General features: G+C 40.6%; 1 protein-coding gene across 1 annotated transcript in view; it reads right to left on the bottom strand.

Annotated features, from left to right (window-relative positions):
• GRIP2 (glutamate receptor interacting protein 2) overlaps positions 1 to 14,102 on the bottom strand; it is a 407,694-nt gene that overhangs the window by 91,401 nt on the left and 302,191 nt on the right. The window contains exon 3 of the mRNA XM_027863805.1: positions 2,822 to 2,957. Within this exon, the coding sequence (XP_027719606.1) occupies positions 2,822 to 2,957 (136 nt within the window). The remainder of the gene's footprint in view (positions 1 to 2,821; positions 2,958 to 14,102) is intronic.

Raw genomic sequence — 14,102 nt, 5'->3', positions numbered from 1 at the left:
GTGTGTGTGTGTGTGTGTGTGTGTGTGTGTGTGTGTGTGTAAGAGAGAAACAGAGATGGAGAGGGGGAGAGACAGAGAGGAGAGACGGAGACAAAAAGACACAGAGAAAGACAGAGATGAAGGGGCAGAGACAGGAAATGAAAGATGAAAGCAGAAAGGTAGAGAAACAGAGGCAAGCACAAAGGCAAAGAGAGACAAGAGGCAAAGAATGGGACAGAGACAGAATGGGAGGGAGACAGAGAGTGTTGGGGTAAATGGAACGGTTAACTTATGAGCAGAATTCCAGGTGTGTTCATTATTTGTCAATATCTCTCACATTTGCTCTCATATTGTGCACTTGCAGCTCTTCTAATTAGGTGGCAGTGCTAATCTGGTGTCCCACCTTTCCAAATAGTCCCCATACTTCCACCGTTATGGCTATCATGAATCCTAGGTAAGACCAGATAAAGTGTTAAATGACACACAGAGCCTGCCTGGTTTAGTGGAATTGTCCTGGACTAAATGGGCCATTTCTTGACAGGTCTAGAATGATCAGATCACAGAAAACTTGGGTTCTAGTTTCAACTCTTTAATGGATTCACAGTTTCACTTGGGGCCAGATCAGTCCCGTCTTCTGGTTCTATTTCCTCTTCTGTAAAATGGACAGGATGTTGGACCAGGTGATTTCTAAAGTCGTGTCTAGCTTGAACATTTAATGATTCTACATGTGAGTTCAGTGTCCCAGGAGTCTGCATGAATGGCAGGCACTTATGGGAAGATGGAAAAGATGAAGCCATCCAGATACAAAGGAAATTAAACTCAAGCAATGTAACGACAGCATCGGTTACATTGGTGGGTTACTTTATAGTTTACAAAGCACTTTTAGGAACACAAGAATCACAGAAAATCAGTCACCTAGAACACATTTCTTTTGGTTCCACTGCATGCTTCCACACCTCTAGTGAAAGAATGTCCAGTATCTACATATGGAGGCAGTCTATTTCATTGCTGGACAAATCTTACAGCTCAGAAGCTTTTCCTTGTGTTGAAATTTGTCTGCTTGAAACCTTCCTTTGTAAGTAAGTCCCAGTTCTGCGTGCTGGGGCTCCAGAGATGATGTCTGCTCTCTCTGTCACAAGACACTCCTTCAGATATGGAACCATGTCACCTCCCTAAGGTTTCTCAGATTGCTCTTCTCCTAAAATGATGGGAGAAATCAGGGCAACAAGAGAGCAGTGGGCAAAGGTCTAGGGCACACAAGGGAGCACCTGGAGTCTAGGAGAAGAGTGCAAAAATGAGAGCTGGTGATGTCCAATTTCACCATCTTCACTGCTTTGCTTAGGGCTAACTCGGGAAAAGTTAGAGTTTACTTAAGTTAGTGACAAGGAGGACTGGGAGCTACCCTGAAAGTCAGGATGGGGATCTAGTTTGGCCAATGACTCATTCACTGTCTTTCTGCTTGTGTTCATATTCCAAGGGCTCAGCAGAGTGACTGGCTGTAAGTATTAAGTGCTAAACAAATACTTGTTGACTTCACTGAGGGAATTTGAGAGACAATTCCTTTCATAATCTTTGCCTTAGTTTTCCCATCATAAAAGTAATTTGCTCTCTTTCTCTCTCTCTCTCTCTCATCTCCCTCATCCCTCTGCCTCTCCTGTCTCTCTCTTTCACTTCTTCCTTTCTCTCCCTCTCTTTCCTTCCCTTTCCTTTTCTTTCTCCTTCATCTTTTGTCTATCTGTCTCTGTCTGCCCCTCTTTGTCTCTCTGTCTCTCTCTGTTTCTTTCTCTATCTCTGTCTTTTTCTCTCACATCTCCTTCTCTCTCCCCTCTGTCACTTTATTTGTCTTTTGCACACCCCAGACTTCTCCAAGGAGGGATGAACACAATCTCATGTGCTGGGAGAGGGGAACCTGTGGCCTCGAGGCCACATGTGGCCCTCCAAGTACTCAAGTGAGGCCCTTTGACTGAATCCAAACTTCACCGAAAAAATCCTTTTATTATGGTGCAGCAGCTAGACCACAGAGCCAGGTCTAAGAAGTCTCTTCAAACACAGATGCAACAGGATGCATAAAAGCAAACAAGGAAACATGAAACCTATCCCTTCAGGGCAGCTTTTTGGCAAGGTACACAGTGTGCTCTACTTGCAGTTAGGAAGCCCTGGGTTTGAATTCAGCCTCCAACACTTAGTTGTCAATCACTTCACTTTTCTCTGTCTCAGATTCTTCTCTTCTCACAAAGGGGATGATAATTGCACTTGCCTGACAGACTTGTGAGGATCAAATGAGCTATATAAAATGCTTTGCAAGCTTTAAATGCTAGCCATTGCTTTTAACCCTCTTGCCCAGGGAAAGTAGCAAAGTGTGATGAAAGAACTGTAGTCAGGAACCTTGAGTTCTAATCTGGGAACTGGGCAAGGCATAGCCCTTCCCTGGGCCCCAGTTTTCTCATCTGAAGGAGAATGGAGTTGACCTAAATGATCTTTAACGTCCCTTTCAACTCTTCTGTTCTAAGCTCCCTTCCAGCTCTGATTTCCCATGTCCTAAAGTCCTTTCCATCTCTAACATTCTGTGTTCTAAGATCCAATTCCTTGCCCCACCCTCCCGCTAGCTCTAACATTCTATGTTCTAAGGTCCCTTCCAATTCTATCATTTAATGCTCCAAGACTTCTCCCAGCTCTGACATTCTATGTACTCAGGTCTTGTCTAGTTCTGATATTCTGTGATATGGTAAATGATATTTTGTTAGAGAACTACCTCATTCTCTACCTGTCTTTTCTTTCCTCCCTCTTTCCCCCTTCTCCCTCCCTTGATCATGCCCAACAGCAGATACATCCTCTTTCTTACCTGGCTGCTAGTCCACCAGGCCTCAAGTTGGAGACTCGAGGCTTCCCATCTTTGTCGGTGCCACCAGAGATGGTTAGCCCTAAGGTGCTTCCCTCCTTCTTGATTAGCTCCACGATAGTGACCCCTCGGAACTCCTCTGGAAATAAAGAGGCATTTGGGTGATGTGAACGGAACAAATCCACCGATCAGAAAAGCTCACCAGTGGACAGGGACAGACCCCTGAACTGGAAAAGGTCAAAGAGTGATTGGTCAATGGGGACAAATCACGGCCTTGTGTGAAATGTGGAAAGGTAGCCAGGGAAAAGGTGAGGGAAAAAGAATTCAATTTGCCAAACACTCATGAAATGCCTACTACATGCAGGGCTAGAAATATAAAGACAAAAACACAATATTCTTGCCCTCAAGGAACTTACATTCTACTGAACAATAGAAAAGTAAACACTATGGTATTTAGGTAAGAATGGAGAGGGGCTGCTAGGTGGCACAGTGTATACAGTACCAGCCCTGGAGTCAGAAGGACCTGAGTTCAAGTCTGGCCTCAGATACTTGACGCTAGCTATGTGACCCTGCGCAAGTCACTTAACCCCAATTGCCTCCCCCCCCCAAAAAAAACAGAGTGGAGGACTCTTTTTTTTAATTTTTAAAAATCTGTTTATTTTTTTTAACATTCATTTCTTTTTTCTTTTTTTAAATTTTTTTTTTTTAGTTTTCAACATTCACTTCCACAAGATTTTGAATTCCAAATTTTCTCCCCATCTCATCCCTCCCCTCACCCCAAGATAGCATGCATTATGAATACCTCTTCTCCTAATCTGCCTTCCCTTCTATCTCTCTTCCCCTTCTCTTATCCCCTTCTCCTTCAGTTTTCCTGTAGGGCAGGATAGATTTCTATACCCCATTTCCTGTACATCTTATTTCCCAGTTGCATGTGAAAACAAATTTTTTTTTAATTTTTGTTTTTAAAACTTTGAGTTCCAAATTTTCTCCCTTCCTCCCTCCCCACCCACCATCATTGATAAGGCAAGCAACTTGATACAGGTTATACATGTGTAGTCATGCAAAACACTTTCATAGTAGTCATGTTGTGAAAAACTAAGTATATTTCCTTTAATCCTATCCTGCCCCCATTTATTCTATTCTCTCTTTTGACCCTGTCCCTCCTTAGAAGTGTTTGCTTCTGATTACCCCTCCCCCAATCTGCCTTCCCCTCTATTATCCTCCTGCTCTCTTGTCCCCTTCTCTCCCTATTTTCCTGTAGGGCAAGATAGATTTCCATACTCAATTGAGTGTGTGCATTATTCTCTCCTTAAGCCAAATCTGATGAGAATAAGATTCACTCATTCCCTCTTACCTTCCCCCGTTTCACCTCTACTGTAAAAGCCTTTTCTTCTCTGTTTTATGTGAAATAATTTACCCCATTCTACCCCTCCCTTTCTCCTTCTCTCTGTATAATCCTCTCTTACCCCTTAATTTTATTCTCCACGTATCACCCTTTCATCTTCAACTCACCTTGTGCCCTCTATTTATCTACCTATCTATCTATCCATCTATCTATCCATCTATCTATCTATATATACATACATATAATTTTTTTCCCTCCAACTACTTTAATACTGACAAAGGACTCATGAGTTACAAATATCATCTTTCCATGCAGTATGTAAACAGTTCAACCTTAATAAGTCTCTTATGATTTCTCTTTCCTGTTTACCTCTTCATGTTTCACTTGAGTCTTGTATTTGAAAGTCAAATTTTCTATTCAGTTCTGATCTTCTCATCAAGAATGCTTGAAAGTCCTCTATTTCACTGAATGTCTATTTTTTCCCCTGAAGGATTATGCTCAGTTTTGCTGGGTAGGTGATTCTTGGTTGTAATTCTATCTCCTTTGCCCCCCCAGAATATTATATTCCAAGCCCTGTGGTCCCTTAATGTAGAAGCTGCTAAATCTTGTGTTATCCTGAATGTATTTCCACAATACTTGAATTATTTCTTTCTGTCTACTTGCAATATTTTCTCCTTGACTTGGGAACTCTGGAATTTGGCTACAACATTCAGAGGAGTTTTTTCCTTTGGGGATCTCTTTCAGGAGGAGATTGGTAGATTCTTTCAATTTCTATTTTGTCCTCTGGTTCTAAAATATCAGGGCAGTTTTCCTTGATAATTTCTTGAAAGATGATGTCTAAGCTCTTTTCTTGATCATGGCTTTCAGATAGTCTGATAATTTTTAAATTCTCTCTCCTAGATCTATTTTCCAGGTCAGTTGTTTTTCCAATGAGACATTTCACATTGTTTTCTATTTTTTCATTCTTTTGAATTTGTTTTACGTGTCTTGATTTCTCATAAAGTCACTAGCTTCCAAATGCTCCGTTCTAATTTTTAAGGAAGTATTTTCTTCAGTAAGCTTTTGGACTTCCTTTTCCATTTGGTCAATTTGGTTTTTAAGGCATTCTTCTTCTTCTCATTGACTTTTTGGACCTCTTTTGCCACTTGGGTTAGGCTATTTTCATTTATTTACTTATTTATTTTTAGGCAATTGGGGTTAAGTGACTTGCCCCGGGTCACACAGCTAGTAAGTGTCAAGTGTTTAGTCTGAAGTCGGATTTGAACTCAGGTCCTCCTGACTTCAAAGCTGGTGCTCTATCCACTATGCCACCTAGCTGCCCCTAGGCTATTTTTAAGATGTTATTTTCTTCAGTATTTTTTTGGGTCTCCTTTAGCAAACTATTGGCTTGTTTTTCATGATTTTTTTGCATCACTCTCAGTTTTTCCTCTACTTCTCTTACTTGCTTCTCAAAATCCTTTTTGAGTTCTTCCATTGCCTGGGATCAATTCGTATTTTTTATTGGTGGCTTTGGATATAAGAGCTGTGACTTTGTTGTCTTCTTCTGGTTGTATGTTTTCATTTTCTTTGTCACCAAAGTAAGATTCTATGGTCTGACTCTTTTTGTGCTGCTTGCTCATGGTCCCAGTCAAATACTTGAGTTATAAACTCTTTGTTAAGGTAGGAGTCTGCTTCCAGTGTAGAGAATGTACTGTCTTCAGGGGTTTTGTGCAGCTGTTTTCAAAGATACTTTTAGGGACCTGTAAATTTTCAGTTCTTCCAAGGTGCTATGATCAAGGGCGAGGTGTTTACTCCTTTCTTGGCCTGTGCTCTGGTCTATGAGTGACCACAAGCACTCTTTTCTATCTTGGAACTGTGAGGAGGATTTCCTCCCCACTGCTACTACAAGCTCCATCACACCTGCTCTCCTCCTTGCTCCAGGAGTGCCACCCAGAACTATGACCCAGATCCAAGCCTGGGCAAAGCAAGAGAATCCTGCACTAGCAAAGAGATCCCTGCAACCCCCCTCTGATCAGCCGCTTGATTCCCCCTCAGTGTGTGCACTGGAAGCTCCTGAGGCAGCCACCGCCCTGGGGTCGTCTTGGGAACTGGGGCTGGGACTGCATCAAGCTTCTCTCTCACTGCAGACACAGACTTTTCTTACTGACTTTCTAAGTTGTCTTTGGCGTTCATGGGTTGAGAAGTCTGAAAACTACCACAGTTGCCCATGGTTCAGTCCTCTGAGGTCTGCTCTAGGATTGCTGAGGCCTGCACACCAAAATGTGCTCCTCTCCCAGCCTGGCACAATAGACCTTTCCAATCAACCATCCAGGTTGTTGTGGGCTGGAAATTTGTTTCACTCTGTCTTTTTGTTGGTTCTGCTGCTTTAGAATTTGTTTAGAGCCATTTTTTTTACAGGTAGTTGGAGGTATTTGGGGGAGAGCTCAGGCAAGTCACTGTTTTTACTCTGCCATCATAGCTTCACCTCCAGAAGATTCTTACTCACCTTATCCAGCCTCTCTCCAACAACTCAGATCCTCTTGGAAAAATCAAAAGGAAAAGTCTTTCTTGGCTGAGTCCCCTACTGGCAGCTATTAACATCAACATAGCCCGTATGCCATCAACTAAAGAAGGCCCAAATACATAGAGAGTCAAATACTCTCATATCTCTGACCAAATGTGATATAAGAAGGAGGTGGTAATGGACCTGGTAAATGTCAAGGGTCTCAGGGGACTGGAGGGAGAGCTCCCACTTCTCTATAGTTTTCCTTTTGGAATCCTGACAAAAGCCACTCCTTCCTCATGGCTACATTTATTTCCTGCCCCCAGAATGGGTCTGAGATAAAAATCATCCTGAAATGGGAATTCAGATATTTGCGACATGATTGTAATAACATTATAATGAGAATGAACTTCATTTGCATATTGCTTCAATATTTTCAAGTACAATTTTTCCAGTACATTAGAAAGCTCCCTGCCTGGATCACTGTAATGGTCTCCTAGCTAGTCTCCCTGCTTCCTCCAGCGTCTCCATTCTCCAGTCTATTCCTCATCACCTATTCAATTCAGTCAATATTTATTAAGTGCCCTAACATTCAAGGTCTTCTACAAGTTCAACCCATTTTATCTTTCTGGTGTCGTGGCCTTTAATTTTCCAACATGAATCCTCCTCTCTTTGGGCCAGGGTGGGCTCCAACATTTCTCACACACTCATTGACCATTCCTGATTTGCATCTCTGTTCATACAGCTAGTGGAGAGAGCCTGGATTTGCAGCTAAAAGTTCTTAGCTCAGATCCCAGTTCTGCTACTTACTATTTATGTGACCATGATCAGATTGCTTAGCCTCCTGGGGGCCTCAGTTTCCTCCTCTGTAAAATAGGGAAAGGTTATGTTCAATGACCCCTAAAATCCTTTCATTTCTAAGTCCTGTGATCTTCCTATTACTCAATGAAATACTCTTCTTCTCCCTTCTATTTAAATCCTATCTATTATTCAAGACATAACTGTCATCTCACCTCTTCCACTACCTTAACTCCCATTGATTTCTCTTGGAATTTCTTCTTTACCATCCCTAATGGGCATCCCACATCCTAGGACCTGATTATACAAAGCCTTAACAATTACCTGGTTGCTGCTTGTGCATTGATCCTACCTACCCAAACAGAGGCTCAGTGACTTGTATCTTCCTCAGTATAGAAAACAGGTAATCAATACATGCTTATAGATTGATCCCCTGTGATGTCAGAGTGGAGTAGTGTAAAGAACATTGAATTTTTGAGTTTGAGCATCTGGGTTTGAATTCTGGCTCTGCCTCTTGCTACTTGCGACCTTGGCCAGGTCAGTTAACCCATATGGGCTTCAGTTTCCTCACTATAAAATGAGGGGTTTGGACCAGGTGATCTCTGAGGTTTCTTATAACTATGAAAACTATGACATTTTCATTTTAATTCATAGGATTTAGAGTTTCAGAGGAACTTGGAGATTAGCTAACCAGAGATTCTTAACCTGGGGTCCATAAACTTGTGATAGACAGATAGATACATAAATACATACATAGATACCTAGCTATATAAACTGTATTTCAATATAACTAGTTTCCTTTGTAATTCTATGTATTTTATTTATACATTTACTCTGAGAAAGAGCTTATAGACTTAACCAGACTGCCAAAGGAGTCCATGATGCTCCCAAAGGTTAAAAACACCTGAACTATTTAACCCCTTCATTAAATAATGGACAAACTGAGGCCTAGGAAGATCAAGTGGCTTACCTAAAGTCATGTAGCTAGTTAGTAGCAGATTCAGGATTCAAACTAGATGCTTTGACTCAAAGCCTTATACTCTTTCTACTGCATGCTGTCACTCACCATAGTAGAGAAAGGAATCAGTTCTACACAGATGGGTCCCAAATCTATATATCTTGCCTGAATCTCTCTCCTAAATTCAAATATTGTAAAACCAGGTGCCTGGTAGACATTTCATTCAAGCATCTCCAACTCACTTTGTCTAAAACAGAAGTCAGTATAGTGGCCCCATAACCCATCCTTCTTCCAAACTTCCCCATTTCTGTTGAATGCACTGGCATCTTTCCAACTACCCAAGTTTACAACCCTGGAATCATCAGTTCAATTTTCTTATCTTCAAGTGTTGTCATTCCTTTGGGTATTTTAACAAATATTTTATTTGTTTTAATCAGCCAAGATCCTCCTTCTCACCCACCCACCTCAATCCCCCTGAGAGAACACAAGAAAAATAAAACTCACTATACACATGTATAGTAAATCAAAACAAATATCCACATTGGTCATGACCAGAAAAAAATCTGTCTCATTCCACACTCTGTTTCTTTCACTTCTCTATCAAGATATGGGTAGTATATTTCATTACTCCTCTGAAATCCTGGTTGGTCATTATGCTGATAAAGATCAGTACAATAGTATTCCATCACATTTATATACCATAAGTTATTCATCCATTGCCCAATTTATAAGCACCCTCTTAGAGTCCCACTCTTTGCCACCTCAAAAAAGAGCTATAAATATCCTTAGAGTTTGTTTTGCTTAGAATTAATCCTTGCCTCCATCTACTCACTTTCTAATTCCCTGCCCTCCTTCTCCCTTTTCCTTTCTATTTACCTGTTGAGTGAAATGTATTTCCATACCTAACTCTTTATGTATCTTCTTCCTTCTTTTGACCACTTCAGAAGAGAATGAGGTCCAAGTGTCAGTAGCAGCCCCTGCCTCCTCCCCTTGTTTGTTTAGGTGTTTACTTGTGTACCTTGATTACTTGAGATAATTTTCCCTAACCATCCTTCCATCCCCCACTTCCAGCATATTCTTCTTCCTCTCTCTTTCCTTTCTTTTCTTCAAGTCAATACAAAGCAGGACCACTCTCAGGCCTTGTCTAACAGGACTATGAACCCTCATGTTGATAGGGTCAGAGATGACACATTTATGATCTCCCCATCTTTGAATATAAACAGCTTATTTTTGTCTAGTCCTTAATCGTTGTTCATTCGTGTTTACCTTTTTATGTTTCTCCTTACTCCTGTGTTTGAATTTCAACATTTCCTTGCAGCTCTGGTCTTTTCATCAAGAATACATGGATAGTGTCTATTCCATTAAAGGTCTATCTATTACATCCAGATTTACTGGGTAAGTTGTTCTTAGCTGTAAGTCCACATTCTATGCCTTCTGGAATATTATATTCCAAGCTTTCCACTTCTTTATAGTGGTGGTTGCTAAATTGTGTGTGATCTTGATTATAGCTTCTTGGTACTTGAACTCTTTCTGGCTGCTTGCAGTATTTTAACTTTGACCTGGAAGCTCTGGGTTTTGACTATGATGTTCCTATGAGTTTTCATTTTGGGGTTTTTCTCAAAAGGTGATCAGTAGATTTTTTCTATTTTTGCTTTCCCCTCTGGTTCTAAAACATCTGTGCAATTTTAAGACATTTTTTTGAAATATGATATGTAGGGTCTATTTTTTGGTCATGGTGTTCAGATGGTCCAAAGATTCTTATATTTTTTCTACTTGATTGGTTTTCCAGCTCAGTTGTTTTTGCTATGAGATAACTTATATTTTCTTCTATTTTTTCATCCTTTTGACTATTTTAATATTTCTTATTGCTCAAAGAGTCATTGGTTTCTATTTGGTCCATTCTACTTTTCAGGGAGTTAATTGCTTGGGCAAAGTTTTGTACTTCTTGTGCAAAGCTTCTTTTTTCAATTTTTTTTCCATTATTCTCATTTCTTTCTAAATTTTTTCCTCAAGTGCTCTTACTCCATTTATGAAAACATTTTATGATGAGCAGGATGATTTCAGAAAAATCTGGGAAGACTTACATGAACTGATGCAAAGCAAAGTGAGCAGAACCAGGAGAACATTGTTCACAGTAATAGTAATATTATATAATGATCAACTGTGAATGACTTGGCTATTCTCAGCAATACAGTGATCCAAGACAATCCCAAAGGATTCATGATGAAACATGCTATCTACCTCCAGAGAAAGAACTGATATTGTCTGAATACAGACTGATCCAAAGGATGGAAGGCATTGATTTTGATCCTCAGCAGAGCATTTCCCAGAGAGGATGGGGTCACCTGCTAAAACGCTAAATCTTTCCTGTCTCCAAGCAAATGGTCTTTTTCTTTCTTTCCTTCTTTCTTTCTTTTTTTCTTTCTTTCTTTCTTTCCTTCTTTCTTTCTCTCTCTCTTTCTTTCTTTTTTCTTCCTTTCTTTCTTCTTTTCTTTCTTCCTTCTTTCCTTTCTTTCTTTCTTCTTTCCTTCCTTCCTTTCTTTCTTTCTTTCTTTCTTTCTTTCTTTCTTTCTTTCTTTCTTTCTTTCTTTCTTTCTTTCTTTCTTTCTTCCTTCCTTCCTTCCTTCCTTCCTTTCTTTCTTTCTTTCTTTCTTTCTTTCATTCATTCTTTCTTTCTTTCTTTCTTCCTTTCTTTCTTCTTTCCTTTCTTTCTTTCTTTCTTTCTTTCTTTCTTTCTTTCTTTCTTCTTTCTTTCTTCCTTCCTTCCTTTCTTTCTTTCTTCCTTCCTTCCTTTCTTTCTTTCTTTCTTTCTTTCTTTCTTTCTTTCTTTCTTCCTTCCTTCCTTCCTTCCTTCCTTTCTTTCTTTCTTTCTTTCTTTCTTTCATTCATTCTTTCTTTCTTTCTTTCTTCCTTTCTTTCTTCTTTCCTTTCTTTCTTTCTTTCTTTCTTTCTTTCTTTCTTTCTTTCTTTCTTTCTTTCTTTCTTTCTTCTTTCTTTCTTTCTTTCTTCCTTCCTTCCTTTCTTTCTTTCTTCCTTCCTTCCTTTCTTTTTTTCTTTCTTTCTTTCTTTCTTTCTTTCTTTCTTTCTTTCTTTCTTTCTTTCTTTCTTTCTTTCTTTCTTTCTTTCTGTCTTCTTATATAAAATGATTAGTATAGGAATATTTTACATGAACATTGGATTGTTTACCATCCCAAGGAGGAGGGAGAGGAGGGAATTTGGAACTCAAAACTTTAAAAATGTTAAAAATTGTTTTCACATGTAATTGAGGGGAAAAAAATTTAAATTAAACTTAAAAAAAACCTCATGCTTCTTCTTTTCTAGAAATTCTAGTTAAGTCTGTGCCCAAGTCTGTATTTTTTTTCTGAATGATCATTTGTAGATGATGATCATTCTCTTCTTTTGCTGTTGTGTCAAGAGCATCCCTGTCATCATAACTCATTGTGGTAGAGTTCTTTTGTCTGCCTGTTCTCCTGGTCTACTTCCTGATTTCAGACTCCACATTAGGACTGGACTCTATGGCACTTCTGGATATAAGGTATGAGCTAGTTCTCTTGTTGTTTTCTTGGGGGTATTGAGTGTTGTGTAATTCCAGGATCTCAGAGACAGGCTGGGGACCTTCAAGGCTTCAGTTCTTGCAAAACTGTCTGCTCCAGGGCTGATTGCTGACCCTCTGGTCTGAACTCTGCAAATTCTTGACCTGGGTTTGGCTCAGAGAAAGAGTAGATTGCTGCTCTACTCTGCCCCATCAGCCAAATGGAAAGCTCTGTTGGTTCAAAGTGGCAGAATTGTAGACCCCTTTTGGTCTGGGATTCCTGTTTTGGTTATTCCCCTACAGGCTGAGAGAGATGCTTTAAGTGAGGCCTGCTCTGCACCTGAGATCTGAGCCTTACCTCTGCTTCTGTTGCTGCTGCTACTTTCTTCTGAACTTTCTCATCTCTCCATACACAGCCCAGGGCCTCCCTACCAGGAATACTGCCACTGTGCAAAGATATTCTTGCTTCTCCCCATGTCTGTGACCTAGAACTAAGTAGAAGGCAACAAAACTTCCAGATTGCACCTGTCCCCATTGCAGTGCCATCGTATGGGTTTGAGACCTCCTCTCTGTCTGTCTCCCTATATTAAGCCAGGTTGGACAAAGGACTTACTATTACTGCATTTTCTAGATCAGTTTGGAGGAGTTTGTGGATGGGAGTTGACTGTACTGTTTCCTTTCATTCTACCATCTTGGTTCCCAGTCTTGCCTCCATAATATATCTCATCTTTCCCTTTCTCCTTACTCACTCAGTCACTGCCCTGGTTCAGGCCTTGTTGCCTTTAACTTGAATTATTGCAATGGCTTTCTTACTAGTCTTTCTGCCTCCAATCTTCCCCTTTTCCAGTCTGTCTTCCACATAGCTACCAAGTTGCTTTTCCTAAGACACAAATTTGACTATGCTACTCTCTGGCTCAAACATCTTCAGGAGTTCCTCTAGGATAAAATATAATACACTCAGTCTGACATTTAGAACTCTCCACACTCTGGCCTCTCCCCACACCTTTCCAGTCTTATTTCATAGTATTTTCCTTCAATCACTTGCTATTCCCCTTTATTCTTCCAGCTTTGTACCTTTCTTTATATTTCTACTGCTTAGCACAGTACATACAGCAAATGCTCAATAAGTGCTTGTTGACCAATCGTCTGACAGTGATTTTATACAAGCAGTCCTCCAGGTCTGAAATGCACTACTCCTCTCCTCCACTCTCTAAGATTCCCTTGTTTTCTCCAAAAATCAACTCAGGTGCCACTTCTTAATAAAGCCTTGCCAGATTCCCCCACCCCTCTAGTTATTATCATTCATTCCCTCTTGAAATCACTCTGCATTAAGATGGTAAGATCACAGATTCAGAAGTAGAAGGGACTTTAGTCCAAGCCCACCATTTTACAGGTGAGGAAACTGAAGCCCAGGGAGGCTGACTTGGTCAAGATCACACAGGTCATAAAAAGCAGAGCTGGTATTTGAACTTGCACAAAATCTGTATTTCTTCATTTATGTAGAGGTTGAATCCTTATGCCATACCCCACTCCCAGTGGAATGCAAGTTCCCTGAAGGCAGAGACTGGGTTGGTTTGCTTGTTTTAATCTTTGTATTCTTAGCACAGTGCTTTGCAGGTATTAGGTGTTAATAAATGTTTATTGACTTGAAATTGAATTAAGGCAGGCCCCGGAGAAACAAAGTGTGCAGATGCAAGCAGGCAGTTTGAAGTCCATCCAGCTATACCGAGGGCCCTGGCAGCCAAGACCATTAGTCTAATTTGCCTTGAGTAGTAAATTCACTTGCAAAGAAAACGAGCTGTCACCTTATGCTAAAGGCAGAATTACCTGGTGTCAGAGCCAAAGGATGGAAGGCATTGATTTTGGCCCTCAGCAGAGCATTTCCCAGAGAGGATGGGGTCACCCGCCAGAGCGCTAAATCTTTCCTGTCTCCAAGCAAACGGTCAGCAGTTTGTACCACTGGTGGGGAGGGGAGTGGGCATACTGGGCTCCATGAATTGCCTGTTATGGCACTTTTCAGAGTTCTCAGCTGAGTCCCGTCCTTGTCTGAGCCTGCAGAGAGCCTGCCTATTCAGAAGGATTTTGGCCTGCACCTTCCAGGTTCAAAGCTGAAGATATACCCGTGTGTGTGTGTGTGTGTGTGTGTGTGTGTGTGTGTGTGTGTGTGTG

The sequence above is a fragment of the Vombatus ursinus genome, unplaced genomic scaffold (assembly GCF_900497805.2).
Source record: "Vombatus ursinus unplaced genomic scaffold, bare-nosed wombat genome assembly UNPS02014773.1, whole genome shotgun sequence".
Lineage (NCBI taxonomy): Eukaryota > Metazoa > Chordata > Mammalia > Diprotodontia > Vombatidae > Vombatus > Vombatus ursinus.
This window is presented reverse-complemented; position numbering and strand designations above follow the sequence as displayed.